Source organism: Siphateles boraxobius, unplaced genomic scaffold (assembly GCF_051911475.1).
Source record: "Siphateles boraxobius isolate OS27281-9 unplaced genomic scaffold, OSU_SipBor_1 7, whole genome shotgun sequence".
Classification (NCBI taxonomy): domain Eukaryota; kingdom Metazoa; phylum Chordata; class Actinopteri; order Cypriniformes; family Leuciscidae; genus Siphateles; species Siphateles boraxobius.
In genome coordinates, this window is record NW_027509197.1 from 1,507,496 (window position 1) to 1,525,569 (window position 18,074).

The 18,074-nt window shown below is 41.9% G+C and overlaps 1 protein-coding gene across 1 annotated transcript in view; it reads left to right on the forward strand.

Moving 5' to 3' along the window:
* The first annotated feature begins 2,811 nt into the window (after positions 1-2,811).
* Positions 2,812-18,074, forward strand: part of LOC143723674 (uncharacterized) — an 87,532-nt gene continuing 72,269 nt past the window's right edge. Inside the window, exons 1-5 of the mRNA XM_077216377.1 lie at positions 2,812-2,856; positions 2,957-4,764; positions 6,816-6,986; positions 9,694-9,864; positions 10,023-10,196. Coding sequence (XP_077072492.1) covers positions 2,812-2,856; positions 2,957-4,764; positions 6,816-6,986; positions 9,694-9,864; positions 10,023-10,196 — 2,369 coding nt within the window. The remainder of the gene's footprint in view (positions 2,857-2,956; positions 4,765-6,815; positions 6,987-9,693; positions 9,865-10,022; positions 10,197-18,074) is intronic.

An 18,074-nucleotide genomic window follows, 5' to 3' on the forward strand; every position in this document is an offset into this window, starting at 1 on the left:
ACTTTATTTCAACTATACATTTCCTTCTCTGTTGGCCTGTAGTCAGTTAACTTAGTATGATTGCGTAGAGCTACGTTACACATAGGCTCACTATTGGCCGACGCTGGTCATGTGTGTGATGCGTGTGACGTACAACAACAGAAGCTCTACGCTTTTACACTAGTGAACTGACTCGAGGCCCACAGAGAAGGACATGAATAGTTGAAATAAAGTCATTATTTTTGTTTTTTTGCTCTCAAAAAGTATTCTCGTCGTTTGATAAACTTAAGATTGAGCCACTGTAGTCACTTGGGCTATTTTAACGATGTCTGTAATAACTTTTCGGGGCCTGCAAGTTCAATCCCTCAAGAAGCCTATGGAGGAGTATGGAGGAGTGATCCAGCTCTCAGATTTCATCAAAAATATCTTAATTCGTGTTCCGAAGATGAACGAAGGTCTTACTGGGTTGGAACACCATGAGGGTGAGTAAATACTGACATAATTTTCATTTTTGGGTGAACTAACCCTTTAAACAAACTTGCGACTTTGAATGTGTTTTTCTGCTGTTTGTATCATTAGATCAGGCTCACTTGTGTCCAGCTATGTCTCTATGAAGAGTGACCGTTCGAAAGGTGACGGACCGAACTTCAGCGAGAAACAACCATCGTTTACCAAAAGGTATTTCATGTGTTCCTTCTAATGAAAGTTAATTTACCATCCAGCACTTTTCTGCACTGATGAAGTTGGTAGGTGTCACGTTTTCAGTTTGTCTATTGATCTGTTTCTCTGTTCTGTTCATGTTTGAGTTTCTTTGTTGTTCTTCTAATCTGTTAATTGGTTCTCTCTTCCTCGTCCCCCACCTGTTTGTTTCTATGGTTACTACTTTAAGTGATTGAGTTAGTTCTGTTCATTTGTGTATCATTAATTCCTCTTGTTTAGTGTGTGTTCAAGCTCTGGGTTTCTTTCAGTTCTTTGTCTTTCCTTGTCATTACATTGTCTTTCCTTGTCATTCATTACATATGTTGGTTGTTCTTTTCCTGTTCCCGAGATTCTCCAGTGTTTTGTAAAGTTTTGAATTTATTCAATAAGTTTAATAAAAAGAAGCTGCTGCATCTAGATCCTGACAACTTTCCTTTGTGCTGCAACCAGCGACCGTGACAGTAGGAGTATGATTTAATGATGTTTGACCAAATGATAAAGACAACTGTGAACCTGTTAATCTTCTTTTTGTGTGCGATTTAGTTACAAAGGACAAAAGACCACAGTAAATATTGGGGCAGAATTTGCACGGTGGGAAACTCTTAAATCACAGAAGGGATTGAAGAGTGATGTTGAAATGGCAGCTTTTTTTCTCAACAGGTGAGAACACAAGAGACCACAGTTTACTTTTTACTATATATAAATGGATCTACTTTGCCAAACTGTAATGCATGACATATGTAATACATAATACACATACATAATACATTTTTCCGGAGTCTACATAAGCCAAAATATGTCTGGTTTTTGAAATATGATATGCCTATTGAAGCAAATCGACCCTATGCAGTGATCCATATAACTATAAAAATATGAATCACATTTGAAATATGAATCACAATTTTTGAAAGTTAAATTCAACACCATGCAATAAGATCATACATTTGAGTTTTTGGGTTCAAGAGGAAAACATGTGCAACTAAAACGTTTTTTAATTCATTTTCTTATTGCAGATTAAATTTCTGCTTCACTTTCAAAGTCTATTGTGCTTGATAACATTAAAGTGTAATGTTTTTGTTAAGATAAAATTATGTTTGTGCTTACATGCATCGTAACGTGCAAAGTAACAATTATCCCCACTAGAAATAAAAAGCCAGTGGTAATACTGATGATCTTGCATTACATAAAAACATTTTTCTTTTTGTCAGGACCATATACCAAGAATGCTGTATTTGTTTGAACAGGGAACCTATATGCTTAGAGGTCAAATATGTATGTAAAAATAGGTATGTTCCAAACGATTGTCCACTGATCGGATCCAGCAAATAATTGCTTAATTTGATTCCATACATGGTCTCTTATCACTCAACTGATCGCATTAACAAACCATGTTTTTAGGATGCTAAAGCAGTTATTGTGCTTTGGGTGGGATATAGTGTTCTTAAAACAGTCATGGCATGTAATGTATTATGAATAGAATTCAACATAAAATATTTTTATATTATTTGTAAAGGGATTTATAAAATAAAACCAATAAATGACATTGAATCATAATAATAATTCAAATTATTTATTTTAGTTTTATTAAAGTGTAATTGTTTTAATTATTTTTCTGCTTTAAGTTTTCACTAAAAAGTTTTGCACATAGAGTTTGGCTCAACATACCATGGATTAAATTCACAATTGTTTTGTTACAAAGGTCTCAATGTGAGAATCTACACTCAGACATCAAGAATAACCTCAACCGCAAGCATTTCAGAGAAAATCTCCATCCGATCTTCCAGGTGACTAAATTCATAAATGCTTAAAAATGTATATTATAACAAACAAATAGATTATCAAACAAATGTAAAATTGTGTATTGTAATTTAATGGATTTGATCCACAACAGGTTCTTTGGTATCTCTGTATTTTTGTATTCACAACCATTACTTTGCTTTGCCAATGGTAAATACTGTGGTTTGTTTTCAGACACTTGAGAAGAAAATAATCCGTTTCCTGAAGAATGAGCTGGGCAGGTTTAAGAAAATATTAAAAAGAGAGAACACACATTACTTTGTGCAGGACTTTATGGAGGACATGCACAATATCAAAGAAGCAGCTCTTGATATTACACTCTACTTCCTGAGACATATGAAGCAAGATGAAGCTGCTGATACTCTAGAAGGTGAGAGACTCGTGAACATTTTAACACTTATAAATGTAGGAGAGAAAAGGATGCTTCCCTATATGTTTTTGTTCCTGTTTGTGTTTAGATGAACTGGTCCTCATTCATCAGCGACAGCTAAAATTAAACCTGAAGAAGAAGCATCAATCTGTATCTCAAGGAATTGCAATGCAAGGTGACTCCAAGCTTCTGACTAGCATCTACACCGATCTCTATATCACTCAGGGTAGCAGTGAAAAAGTCAATAATGAACATGAGGTAAGACAGATTGAGGCTGTTTTCAGGCATTCTGAATCTCAAGAGACACAGGTCGAATGCACACATTTGTTTGAAGCATCTGAAAAAGACAAGGAGATCAGAACTGTACTGACAAAAGGTGTTGCTGGCATCGGAAAATCCATCTCTGTGCAGAAATTTATTGTAGATTGGGCTGAAGGAAAAGAAAATCAAGATATCAGCTTCATATTTCCACTTCCATTCAGAGAGATGAACTTAAATGAGAAAGAAAAACAAAGTTTAATGGATCTCATAAGTCACTTTTTCCCAGAGATAAAAGGACTGAACCTTGCAAGAAATGATAAATTTAAAGTCCTGTTCATCCTTGATGGATTGGATGAATGTCGTCTTCCTCTAAACTTTGATGGTAATGAGACGTGGCGTGATGTATCGTCACCAGCCTCTCTGGATGTTCTCCTGACGAACCTCATCAATGGAAATCTGCTTCCTTCTGCTCTCATCTGGATCACCACCAGACCAGCAGCTGCCATTAAGATTCCTCCTGACTGTATCGACCGGGTGACAGAAGTACAAGGATTCAATGCTGCACAAAAGGAAGAGTACTTCAAAAGAAGATTCACGGATGAGGATTTGGCCAATGAAATAATTGCTCATGTTAAAAAATCAAAGAGTCTCTTTATCATGTGCCACATCCCAGTCTTCTGCTGGATTTCAGCCACTGTTTTCCAGAGCATTTTGGAGGAAAAAAGAAATGTGAAAAACAATCAGTCTGATGAAGCCTCTAAAACACTGCAGGAATCAAATACTGAAGACACTCCCAAGACCCTGACACACATGTATACACACTTTCTCCACTTTCAGATCCAGCAGAGCAGACGAAAGTATGAAGGAAAATACTCACCAGATGTTTCCTGGGATAAAGATGCCATCCGTTCATTGGGGAAACTGGCATTTCATCAGCTGCAAAGAAACAACCTGATCTTCTATGACACAGACCTTAAAGACTGTGGTATTGACGTATCTAAAGCATCAGTGTACTCAAGCATGTGTACCCAGATCTTTAAAGAGGAAACAGGGATCATTCTTGGTACCACATTCTGCTTTGTTCACTTGAGCATTCAAGAGTTTATTGCAGCCCTTTATGCACATCTGTTTCTAGACAACGACAAGAAAAGTGTGTTTGTTAATGAGTCAACAGAACAGGAAAACAAAAATGAAACCATGATTAATTTGCTCAAGACTGCAGTGGACAAGGCGCTCGAGAGTGACAATGGACACCTGGACCTTTTCCTTCGATTTCTGCTCGGTCTGTCACTCCAGTCAAGTCGACTTCTTTTGCGAGGTCTGTTGAAACAGCAAGATGGAAATGACGAGATCAAAAAGGAAATAGTTCAGTACATCAAGCAGAAATTTGAAGACAATCTGTCTCCAGAGAGATCCATCAATCTTTTCTACTGTCTGAATGAACTTAATGATCAAACTCTGGTGAAAGAGATTCAAACCCAACTTAGCAAAGGAAGTCTCTCATCTGGTGACCTTTCACCTGCCCAGTGGTCTGCTTTGGCCTTTGTGTTGTTGACATCAGAAGAAGAACAGGAGGAGTTTGAGCTCCAGAAATTCAAGAAATCTGACGAGTGTTTCTTTAGACTATCAGAAGTAGTCAAAAACTCCAAAAGAGCTCTGTAAGTCATTTAAGGCACCTATTGTGTCTGTTAGTTTTCTTCTTCTGCTTCTTGTATTTCTTCTGTTTCTGCTGCTTCTTCTTCTTCTGCTTCGGCTCTTGAAGTCTATGAGAGCCCATATAACCGCTTGCAGAAAAGTTATGAAATTTTGCACACAGATGGGTTAAATTATGATATATACTTTATTGGGTGCACTTTGATTTATTTTTATGTATTACCTAGAAAATTAGGCAACACATTGGTCCATAGTTATTGTTATTCTAGTATGTCTCTATCTCTGAACTTCTGCAACAGAACCCCCATATTCTCCACCTAAAGATACTTTTAAGATGATAAACTCTAACTCCTTAACCTGCACCACTGCCCCAGATTATTGTTGTTTACATTCACTGCATGTTCAAACATCACACTCTTACTCTATCGAGACAAACTGTCTATCATTAGAAAGATGTAAGACTCCAGCTTCGATATTTGACCATTGTTTATGATATAAACTTAAAGGGTTAGTTCACCAAAAAATGAAAATGCTGTCAGTAATTAGTCACCGTCATGTTGTTCCAACCCCGTAAGACTTTTGTTCATCTTCGGAACACAAGTTACGATATGTTTGATGAAATCTGAGAGCTGGCTCACTCCTTCATAGGCTGCAAGGTAATTTCATCTGCCAGCCGAGAAAAGTAAGTAAAGACATCGTTAAAATAGTCCAAGTGACTACACTGGCTTAACCTTAAGTTTATCAAGTGACGAGAATACCTTTTGTGCACAAAAAAATAAAAATAAATAATGACTTTATTCAACTATTTATTTCCTTCTGTGTGGGGCTCTGACATGAGTTCAAGAGAGCATGAGCGAGAACTAAGAAGATGACGCTCACAATCATTTGATGGGTGTGAAGTTAAACACATTTATTTATATTAGTTTATACGTTATTGGGGACGACTTAAGAAGAAAAGAGAAAATTTCTATGCCGAACTGATTGTCATAGAAGGTGTTACGGAAAGCAACGAAGAGCGTCGTCATCCATATACGTCATCCGTCGGAAAAAGCCGAATTCGTGATTAATCTCTAGGTGCGCTTGTAATTAAAGCACATTAAACACCAAATACGGGCAGAAACAATCGTCAGTGAGAGCGCTTGTCCGGCGGTTTTATCCAGCTTATCTACTTTTGAGGGAAGAACTTTGTGACTAGGAAAAGTCATGAGGTATGAGTTAATGAGTACAACAGGAATTGGATGCGCATCAGTGATTAATCAACCCGAGACGCTGCTATTTATCACCCTAATTTGAGCTTGAACTTTTCAACTAAAGGAATGACTGTTTCAAGACTAATCTAACTGGAAACAAAGTTCATCTGTTCCAATCTATTGTGATGAATGAAATCAACAGACTGCAAATCAAGATTGTAACAACTTTATTGAAGAGAAAGTAAAAGCCATTTTTTATATGATTCCTGTGTCCGTGGTTGACTAAGCCCTTTTTCAAGTTAGAGGCAGAACTGATGTGTGAAATCCAAGAAGTAACTTGACAATGGGAAAGTGTAAAAGGTAAGCCATTCCTTTTGCGGCATTGGTGAGAAACTTTCATGTTTTCTCATTGGTTTCTCACAATTCGGACATCCAGGAAATGCACATTTTAGAACCATTTTAAACACTACATCAACACCTCTCGTGGCTCTCTCGTGAACTCGCGTCAGAGGCCCACACAGAAGAAAATGAATAGTTGAATAAAGTCGTTTTTTTTGTTTTTTTTGTGCACAAATAGTATTCTCATCACTTGATAAACTTTATGTTGAACCACTGTAGTCACTTGGACTATTTTAACAATGTCTTTACTAACTTTTCTGGGCCGGCAGATGAAATTACATCCAAAATATCTTAATTTGAGTTTTGAAGTCTTACGGGGTTGGAACAACATTAGGGTGAGTAATTACTCAATATTGTATTTACTATTAATTTCAAAATAATAAATGGAAAATATGTTTAATATTTGTATTTAGAAAATGAATTGTATTCAATCTTATTTTGTGTTCTGATTTCTTTTTTTCTTATAGACTAAATGATTGTAATTTAACAGACAAAAGCTGTTTAACTTTGGCTAAAGTTCTTGGATCAGATAACAGTCTAAAAGATCTGAACATGCACAATAATAATCTGCAGGATTCAGGAGTAAAGCAGCTCTGCACTGGACTAAAGAGTGTAAATTGTAAATTGGAGATACTGAGGTAAGTTGTGACACAACAGACAAAAGTTATAATTGGTTTTAGACTTGGTTTTACTTTACAAAATTGGTGTACAAAATAATGTATTGAAATACTGTTAATTGCACAGTGTCCAATTGACCGTTCGCAAAAACTCGCCCCCTTTAGTTAATGTACACCATGTTCTCACGCAGTGAAAAATACATTGTGGAGCAAAGAGGACACTGACAACACACTGACAAACAGGACTGAGCAAAGCTTTAAACAAAGTCAACTTTCAAATTTGGTAATTTTTTGGTAATGTAAACAATAAATACCGTTTTGTGGCTCTTTAATGTGTCGTGACCGATCGCTGTAACGCCTCAGTTAAAGCTGCTCGTTAACCGATCATCTCTTCCTTCTAGTTAATTTATAGCATCAAATAAACATGAATGAACATCAGAAGGAATATTGTTTCAACCATAGAAAGACATCTGTACCGTTTTTTAAGTTCAAATCCACCAACGTTAATCTACTAACTCTCCTGACTGCTTTGTTGGACAAAAATGCCGGATTCGGCGGATTATCATTGGACAAGTCACCCATCAATCAAACTCCCTGCAAGGCAAGGGTGTCTTGCCTTGATTACATGAATGTAATTTATAATCATGATTTTTTCACTTTACTATATCATTTGTTCTGAAACATTGGCAATATGCTTATTTTACATCTTCATTGATAAGGTGAGAAGGGGGAATTATATTTTTCCATAATGATGTCATGATGGAGATTCTCATGAAGATTAATGCATTTGAGCCAGATACACTTATATTTTTTGCTACCTGTCTTAAAGCCTGATTGCTAGTTGTAAATTTAACAACTTTACTTCGCAAAACACTTTGGTAGGGATGGTTAACAAAACCTGGAATAAATCCGGCCACTGGGCTAAATTATGAAATGCTGCAGTATCGATAATCTCTGACAATACCGGTTCTGCTGTCGGTACTGGAGAATTTAAGAAAATACACATACTATTTATTATTGTAATACAGACGTTATCTGGCTAATTCTGGCTCTGCTGCACACCCCTATTTGGTATATTACTTTTTTCTTTTTAGTGGCAAGGCTCTTATTGAAAGACTCAAAAGACAAGGAATGACAATCAGAAAGTGTTATCTGCATGTTAGCAAATCAGAAGACAAGGGGAAAAGAAAGTTGGTTGCTAGTAGTAATATAGTTGCCAACACGCATTGCTGTAAAACTTATTAGAGCTTAGATTCTCTGCCAGAGCCCGAGCCGAACTTGACGGGCCGATATTTCCCGTCACTATCCTCGGGCATCCCCTTGATCAAGCATTTGTGTTACAAAATGCAACACGTCACGTGTCATGCGCAGCGTCTCCTCCACTCGCTCGCATCACACCGGGGCCGGGATAATAGGCTTTAAAAATATTTATTTTGTTTAAAAAATATTGTATATTCTAAAACCTTGTTGAATTATAACAGAGTAGTAGGCCTACTAGGCCATCCAAAGTTCATTCTTGTTCATTTTCTGTGTTCATCATTGTTCACGTTTTTTTTTTTACGTTTCTTCATTCAAATCCATTTGCGATCCATTCCATTCTGAATAAACAAGTAACGCAGTTTACATTCTTCATCCTTGTTGCATTATTCATTAAGATAATAATTAATAAGTGCACCCACAATTATCCGTGAACTTGAAAAATGTTGCAGATATGTTTTACTATGCACAAACAAATGCCTTTCAACTTATGTGTGCAAAATTCAGAATTAACCCTCTGAGGTCTAAGGGGTTTTTGGGGTCCTTGAGGTGTTCTGACTTGCTCTGATATTTGAGCTTTTTTCAGTTATTTATAAACATGTTTATGGCAAAGGTGTAAATTCACTCTATACAGCAAAAACGGGGCTACCGTAATATGTGAGCAACATGTATGTACATGTTTGTATTTTTTAGAGAATAATGTTGATGTGTGGTTATTGAAAAAACTAAAACTTAAAGTGTCTGAAATAAGGCCACAAAACACATACTAAATATGTGTCCACAAGACTTTTGACTAATGAGTGTTGTTGCCTAGAATTTTTGCTTCAAAATGATCTGAAAATCATCCTGCCTAATCATTTACACAAAACAACACATTGATTTAAATTTTATAAGAAAATTTTATTATTTTTGCAAATGCACATCTTGCTTGTTGCACATACATACATTGTCGAAATAATGAGATATTATGTTGAAATATCATTATTAATAATAATAAATCTTTAAGAATATTTGATTGAATGCTGAATGTTGTGATTGTTCAATTTAATAAAATTAATACTTTAATTGTGATAATTAAAATGATTGATTATTAAATATTAAGTGTGCAATGTTTGCTTATTTATTAATAGTATTTATATATGATATATCTAGCACCCCCTCAGCCCCTGCGTTAAAAAAAAATCCAAAAAATTGTCGGGTTTAAATCGGGCTCATAATTACAGTTATTGTATCGGGCCGGGCCAGGCTCGGACACAACGTGCACAGGCTCGGGTAGGGTCGGGCTTGTTTTTTGGACCCAATCTAAGTTCTAAAATGTATGGATTAATTTATTCATCTAGAACAAATTTGTGGTCTAGTACATTACTATGATTCATCCAGTTTGCATGGTTTGTCTTATAAGGCACTTTAGAAACATGTATTTTACATTTTCTTAACTTAAGAGTGTATACATAAAGCTGTTTATTTGCAGACTCAGTCAGTGTGAGTTAACAGAGGAAAGTTGTTCAGCTTTCACTCCAGTTCTCAGTTCAGACTCCAGCAGCCTGAAGTATCTTGACCTGAGCAATAATAGTCTGCAAGATTCAGGAGTGAAGCTGCTCTCAGATGGACTAAGAGATAACTGTATACTTGAGAAACTCAGGTGAGATAATGTCTAACATATTAATGTTTATGGTTAATGTTAATGCTTCTGAAACAAAGTTAAACTTACTTTTCATAATTATTGCATAATTATTGTTCAGGACATTTCTAAAATCACTGATTAATCAGCTAAATGTTACATTTTCATTTCTGTTGTAGACTTTCAGACTGCAGTATCACTGAAGAAGGTTATAAAGCTCTGGCTTCAGCTCTGATATTAAACCCTTCACACCTGATAGAGCTGGATCTCAGAGGAAATGATCCTGGACAATCAGGAGTGAAGGAGCTCAATGATTTACTACAGGATCCAAACTGTCAACTGAATACACTGAGGTGAGGCATGATGAAGTAATACAAAATAAATGATATGCATGCAAATTATTTGTAACACTTTATAATAATGTCCAGTTTTAAGTCACTTATAAGTTATTAGTTAATGATGAACTAATAATCGAAAAAACATGAATATACATTCATAATTGATTAATAAGTGATTAATAACTTTTCTTTTTTTCTTTTTTTTATATTGTTATTGTTGCTGCTACATTATATATGGTGACCTTAAGTGATTTGAAAAGTGCCTTAAATAAAATGCATTATTATTATTATTATTTTATGAATGTTTTGTTAATTCATGAATTATTAGTTAATGATGAGCTAATCATTTACAAAACATGACTATAACACATTTCCGTGTGATAATAGATTACACTTTAAATTAGGGGATGCAGAAAGTATTGTAAATGGCTTGTATACATATACAGATCATTTATAACAGGTAAGAAAGATTTACAAATTATATGTAAAACATTTACAAGTGATGAATAATTTACACTTTAGATTAGGGGATGCAGAAAGCTTTTTAACCCTCTGAGGTCTGAGGGGTTTTTGGGGTCCTTGAGGTTTTCTGACATGCTCTGACATTTGTGCTTTTTTCAGTTATTTATAAATATGTTAATGGCAAAGGTGTAAATTCACTCTATACAGCACAAACGGGGCTACCGTAATATGTGAGCAACATGTATGTACATGTTTGTATTTTTTAGAGAATAATGTTGATGTGTGGTTATTGAAAAAACTAAAACTCAAAGTGTCTGAAATAAGGCCACAAAACACATACTAAATATGTGTCCACAAGACTTTTGACTAATGAGTGTTGTTGCCTAGAATTTTTGCTTCAAAATGATCTGAAAATCATCCTGCCTAATCATTTACACAAAACAATACATTGATTTAAATTTTATAAGACACCTTTTGTTTGGAAAGGCAATATGCGTGGAGGCGTGTTCACACCTGAGAAGACAAAGGCCGGATAATGTGCCACATACATAATGAGCTGCATATTAATTAGCCCTTTCACACAGGTGTGTCACAGGATCCCAAAGAATGCAAGGACAAAATAAATTATCTATATATACATATTTTACAGTTAGAAATTGTAACCAATTACAAATAGGTTACAATTACAACAACAATTTAACAATATTTCAAGTGTATTTCTTTGTAAAAAGTATACATTTTATCATACATATTAAAAAAGGTAAGGATTCATTAGTTTGAATATTGGAACAAACACTATAATAACATCTTAGTTGATAATTCAATATACCTACTTTATTTTTGACAAAACATCATACTATAGTATATTTAACTATGAGCAGAAATTGGTGAACAAAAGCGTACCTATTTAATGTGACAGTAGTCTTTTGTTACAGTCAACACTTTATAATCTATCCAAAACTAATCACAAAATCTTGTCTAAACATTCATATTTAGTCTGTAACATATTGTGTATGATATGTTAGCATATACATGTGAATTTGCAGTTTGTTGCTTATACAGACATTTTATTTCAACATATTTCAGTCTATTTTTACTCATCTTAGTAAGCTATAGAAATATAGTTTGGATGTGTTCATGTAAACATAACTTTTACTAATGTAGGTGCGAGAGTGAATGAACGGCACAGACACGCGCTGTATAACTGTAATAAACAAATGCGCGCTCTCCTGTGCCGTTCATTCATCATTTAGCCTACAACCAGACACGCAATTCATATTTAAACAGTCTTTTTGCGGTTTACAGTCAGACACTATTCAATATCGCGATTAGGACTTAACTGACAGAGAGAAGGCAGAACGCGCATCATGTTTGTTTTTCTTTATTTGGCGAAAAGCACAACACTTTGTTTTTATTGTGAGTATCCACAAAAAAAAAATAGACAATTATGAGGATCTAATGATGTACAACACTTAATATGTAAGATCAAAATCAACAGAGTATTTTGAGTTCCCTTTCGTTGTCACTCCGAGTTACGTCGGATGACGACGAATGGGGTTTCGCTTAGAAAGACTATCAGCTTCGAGTATTACAAAACGAGCCAATGACAAAGAAATACCATGGGTCTGCGGAATTTGCATGACGTAACTCCGCCCCACCTCGTGGGTATAAAAGGAGGACGCCGGCAACATGCAGATATGTTTTCGCTTAGGAGCCAAGTTTATTCTTCTCTCCACAAGCCATTTCTGAATTGTCAGCTTTACGAACGAGTACCTCGAGTGTTGGTGTGACGGCGATCTACGACGAGAGCGTGCTTCCTGCTTATCTGTTGCAGTGATTTGCGCGTGTCTTCCCGGGTGCTTCAACACTTGAGTTTTCTCTCACTAAAAGAGCTTGCACGCGGCACGTCTTTTTAAAGATGCCTCGCCCGTGTACTTCTGGTTGCGGCAGATTGGTATCGGAATCTGATGGGCACGAGCGTTGTCTAGTATGTTTGGGCATTGATCAAGTCTTCCAGGACTTCGAGATCTCATCATGCACATCCGGGAAGAAAGGTATTGGGGTTTCTCTGTGGGAACATGACCATCGCGTCATTAAGGTCGAGACTCAGTTAACTCGCAAGAGTGAGAGTCCCCTCATCCAGCCCCCGTACTTCGGCTGGTGGCCAGGATGACCTGAGGGTGACGGTCTGGAACAAGGCGCCGACTATGTGTTCGCGACCCCAGCCCCCCTCTTCAATGACGGTGCCCGCTAGTGAACTGTTGATTCCCGCGGGTCTACCCTCTGGTGGCCCGCGTGTTTCAGCTGAAGCTACAGAGGATGGTGTCATGTCTGCTGCAGCATCACAAGGTGGGTTTGATTCTTCCGGAAGTGAAGGCTCGTCACAGCTGCCACCTTCCGGTGTGCATACGGCTGTGCCCGAGTCCGATCCGGAGATGACGGCCATGCTTTCCCGGGCAGCCGCGAGCATCGAACTCGAGTGGAGGCCTCCACCTTGTCCTGAGCGCTTGCGGCCGGACGATTGGTTTTTGGGTAAGGCTGCCGACCCCCGTCCTCGGCAAACCCCAATACCTTTCTTCCCGGATGTGCATTATGAGATCTCGAAGTCCTGGAAGACCCCCCTGTCTTCTCGGGACCGCTCGCTGGTCTCATCCGCCTTTCCTCCCCTCGATGAGGCAGCTGCCCGTGGGTACACTGGGCTTCCCCCGGTTGAACGCTCTGTTGCCATGCAACTATGTCCTCAGAGTGCTTCTTCTCGGGGTAAGCCTAAGCAACCATCCAAAGCCTGTAGATTTTCGTCGACCCTGGTGGCGAAGTCTTACAGAGCGGCGGGACAGGCAGCTGCTTCACTGCATGCTATGGCCACTCTGCAGGTCTACCAGGCCCAGATGCTCAGAGACATGCACGAGGGTAGGACAAACCCAGGGCTCTTCAATGAGCTGCGCGCCGCGACCGACCTTGCTCTCCGGGCGACGAAGGTTACCGCGCGCTCCCTGGGTTTGGTGATGTCCAAAGCTGTGGTCCAGGAGCAACATCTATGGCTGAATCTGGCTGACATGCGGGACAACGAGCGGACCCGTCTGCTCAACGCCCCCCTGTCCCAGGCCGGCCTCTTCGGTGGCGCAGTTGAGGATTTTGCCCAACAGTTCTCAACTGCCCAGAAACAGACTGAGGCCATCAAACACATTCTGCCCCGCCGGCCCGCTGCTGCCTCCACCCGCCCGGCCGGGCAGAAGCCTCAGCCTGTTTCCCGCCGAGGGCGCCATCCTGCGGCTCCCGCCCCTCCCGCCCGGTCCACGCAGCAGCCTCCACCCAGGGCCGGTCGCGGAGGAAGCCGCAAGAAGGCGCCACAGCCCTCTCCTGCCCCGCCCCCCGCTAATCGCCGGGCCAAGCGGCGCTCCTGAGACGGGCTGCTCAGGGATGATGGTCGTTTCTCAGGAGATGGTAGCAGGACCACTCCTTCCCCCGGTGGAGGGCCGGGGGAGAATCTTTTGTTCTCCGCTCCCCGCTGCTCACCCATGGGTGGGAACACCCTAAAGTGGTTAATGACAGAAACGACCCCCTCTTCCCTGAGCTCACAGAGTTCTCGGGCGATACAGAGCGCTGCCCACAAGCCGTGCTCTCCTCGCCCCTCTCTGTCCCGGAGGCGGTTGACATGGCGTGCCGTCTACAGACTGCTTCGCCCTTGTCCCCCTCTGTCGCCCCCTCTGTCGCCAGACCCCTGGCAGAGCAGGCCCCCGTGGGACGACCAGCCTGGTCCTCCCCTGGCCCCCTCTGCCAGGGCGCGGTTGCTAACTGTGCCCCCACATCGGGCCGCTATGCCGTCCACGTCTGGGCCAGTTACTCCGCTTCGCTGCCCCTCTGGGGGGACGCCTGTGGTTCGCATGATCCCGCTGGTTCAGTTCCTGGGAGCCTGGTTAGAGCTTCCCCGTCTGTCCCGCTGGATCGCACGGACCGTCAGGCTCGGCTATGCGATTCAGTTCGCACGGTCTCCTCCCCGCTTCAGGGGAGTCCGCTCCACTTTGGTCGGTGGCAATGCCCCCATCATGAGAGCATAGATTGCCACCCTGCTGGCGAAGGGTGCAATCTAGACGGTCCCTCCAGCCGAGATGAGGTCCGGCTTTTACAGCCCCTACTTCATTGTCCCCAACAAACCGGTGGGTTACGACCGATCCTGGACTAGCGCATACTGAACCGCTCCCTTCACAGGATGCCGTTCAAGATGCTCACTGCCAAACGCGTTTTCGATTGCATACGGCCCCAGGATTGGTTTGCGGCGATCGACCTGAAGGACGCCTACTTTCATGTCTCCATTCTTCCTCGACACAGACCGTTCCTACGGTTTGCTTTCGAGGGGCAGGCATACCAGTACGCGGTTCTCCCTTTCGGGCTAGCCCTGTCTCCTCGCATCTTCACGAAGGTCGTCGAGGCTGCCCTTGTTCCCCTCCGGGAACACGGGGTTCGCATCCTGAGTTATATCGACGACTGGCTGATCTTAGCTCACTCTCGAGATCAGGTTTGCGAACACAGGGACCTAGTGCTCCGGCACCTAGCTCGTCTGGGCCTTTGGGTCAACTGGGAGAAGAGCAAACTTTGCCCCGTGCAGAGGATCTCTTTTCTCGGTATGGACATCGACTCGGTCGCCATGTCCGCGCAGCTTACGAGCGAGCGCGCGCAGTCACTGGTGACTTGCCTGAGACAATTCGAGGGCAAGAGTGCGGTTCCACTGAAACTTTTTCAGAGGCTCCTGGGGCATATGCAGTTGCTTAGGCCTGCAGCCGCGGTCACGCCCCTCGGATTGCTTCATATGAGACCGCTTCAGCTTTGGCTTCGCGACCGAGTCCCGAGGTGGGCATGGCAACAAGGCACGCTCCGAGTACCAGTTACTCCAAACTGCCGTCAGTTCTTCACCCCGTGGTCTAACCTCAGTTTTCTCAGGGCGGGTTTCCCCCCTGGAACGAGCTTCTCGGCAAGTTGTTGTCTCAACAGATGCCTCCACCACGGGCTGGGGCGCCATGTGCAATGGACATGCTGCTGTGGGCTCCTGGACAAGACCCCAGTGGCAATGGCATGTCAATTGCCCTCGAGTTGTTGGCAGTACGGCTTGTCCTGCACCGCTTTCAGGCATTGCTCAGGGGTCAACACGTACTAGTCCGATCAGAAAATACCGCCACTGTAGCGTACATCAACCATCAAGCTGGTCTACGCTCCCGCCGTATGTCACAACTCGCTCGCCACTTCCTCCTATGGAGTCAGAAGCATCTGAGGTCGCTTCAAGCCATTTTCATTCCCGGAGCTCTGAACAGTGCAGCCGACGAGCTCTTACGGCTTCAGCCCCTCCCTGGAGAATGGCGACTCCACGTGTGGCTCCTGGACGGCTCGAGGCAGGTTTGAGTACCCTACCACCAGCGGTGGTGGCTACCATCACTTCCGCTAGAGCGTAGTCCACGAGACAAATCTATGCGTTGAAGTGGAACCTCTTCGTCAACTGGTGCTCTTCTCACCGAGAAGACCCCCGGAGATGCTCGATCAGCGTTGTGCTTTCCTTCCTTCAACAAGGGTTGGAGCGAAGGCTGTCTCCCTCCACCCTGAAGGTCTATGTTGCCGCTATTGCCACACACCATGACCTCATCGAAGGTAAGTCGGTGGGGAAGCACGACCTGGTCATCAGGTTCCTGAGAGGAGCGAGGAGACTAAATCCTCCTCGCCCTCCTCTCGTTCCCTCTTGGGACCTCTCAGAGGGTAGGGGACCTGCATGCATTTTCCGTTGACGAAGCGTGCCTGGAATTCGGGCCGGGTTACTCTCACGTGATCCTGAGACCCCGGCCTGGATTCGTGTCCAAGGTTCCCACCACTCCCTTCCGGGACCAGGTGGTGAACCTGCAAGCGCTGCCCCCGGAGGAGGCAGACCGAGCCTTGGCACTGCTCTGTCCAGTACGCGCTCTCCGCGCCTATGTAGACAGAACGCAGTGTTTCAGGACCTCAGACCAGCTCTTTGTCTGTTATGGTGGGAAGCTGAAGGGAAAGGCTCTCTCCAAGCAAAGGTTGTCCCACTGGATAGTGGACGCCATTGCTTTGGCATACCAGCAGCAAGGTCGATCATGCCCCCTTGGTGTGACTGCCCACTCCACCCGGAGTGTGGCATCCTCTTGGGCTCTAGCGCATGGCGTCTCGTTAACAGACATCTGCAGAGCTGCAGGCTGGGCGACACCTAACACATTCGCCAGATTATATAATCTCCGAGTGGAGCCAGTGTCCTCTCGTGTACTCGCTTCAACCGGACCCGCTCAGGTGTCTTCGCTTGCTCGCCATTCCACTCCACGGACTGGATACGTGCGATATTCTCCTCAGGTGAGCTTCCCCGAAAGCCCTGAGTTCCTCCAGCACTCCTGACGTCGGCGCCAGTGTCTATTGCCTGCGCGTCGGCTAGGTGCCTCCCGTGTGCATGGTCCCTCCTCTGAGCGACCCCCACATGTGTATTTCCACTGTAAGCCTCTCTGAGCATGTGTCTTTCCCTTGGCAAGCCACCTTGCCACCCCTGGGGTTGAAATATTCCACCTGCGGCTGGACACCCCAGTGTTCTCCATATGCATCCTTTGGGTCATATGTGTATTCTCTAAGTTGACTGGTGTAGGTTTTGAGGGCGAACAAACACAAATGAATCTTCCAGGTGATTTGTGCAAACATAATTCCACACAGAACTCAACACTCCAGACCCCAAATCACCAATCCAGAACCATAAAATCCAGGCTCCAGTCAATCTACGCTAACCAACGAAAAACCCCAGCTAAGAACTCAATGGCCATGCAAGCTTCAAAGAGATGAGTCCAACTAAAGGAAGAACGTTGTCAATGTTAGATAGTTTGGAAAAGACTGATTGGTTCAGAGATGGCAAAGCTCAGGGCCCGACCAAGATAACGGCAGAGGTTGCTTGATCCCACGACAGATATACAAAACAGACCTCCTTCTTCTTAAGGACCTCTGAACGACCCCAGGGTTGAAATCTCCTAAAACCACAGAGACTGAGACTACCTATAAAAATACATCAAATCATCCCAAAACAGTACTTGATGGACTTATAATAAAACATTGTTCAACTACATAATTCTATATTGTGTCTACAATCTATATGTGTGTCTATTATGCTTAGATCCCATATGAGTCATGTAATTGTTATAACTATTAGATGTATGAATGAAAGTGTGTCTCGTTTCCTATCACTACGATCGTATGTTCTTAATTCAAAAGATGGCTTGATTGAAATCTGAGTAAAATTATAATAGTAATGATGTCTAAACTGTGGCCTTTGTACTCTCTGCTAGAGCTGGAGAGTAAAGAGATCCCAGATAGCGCATGATCATATGATGAGAAGTGAAGAAAATGCTACCTCTCAAATAAAGACAGTGTCTAATTGGTCAGAACTCATACAGG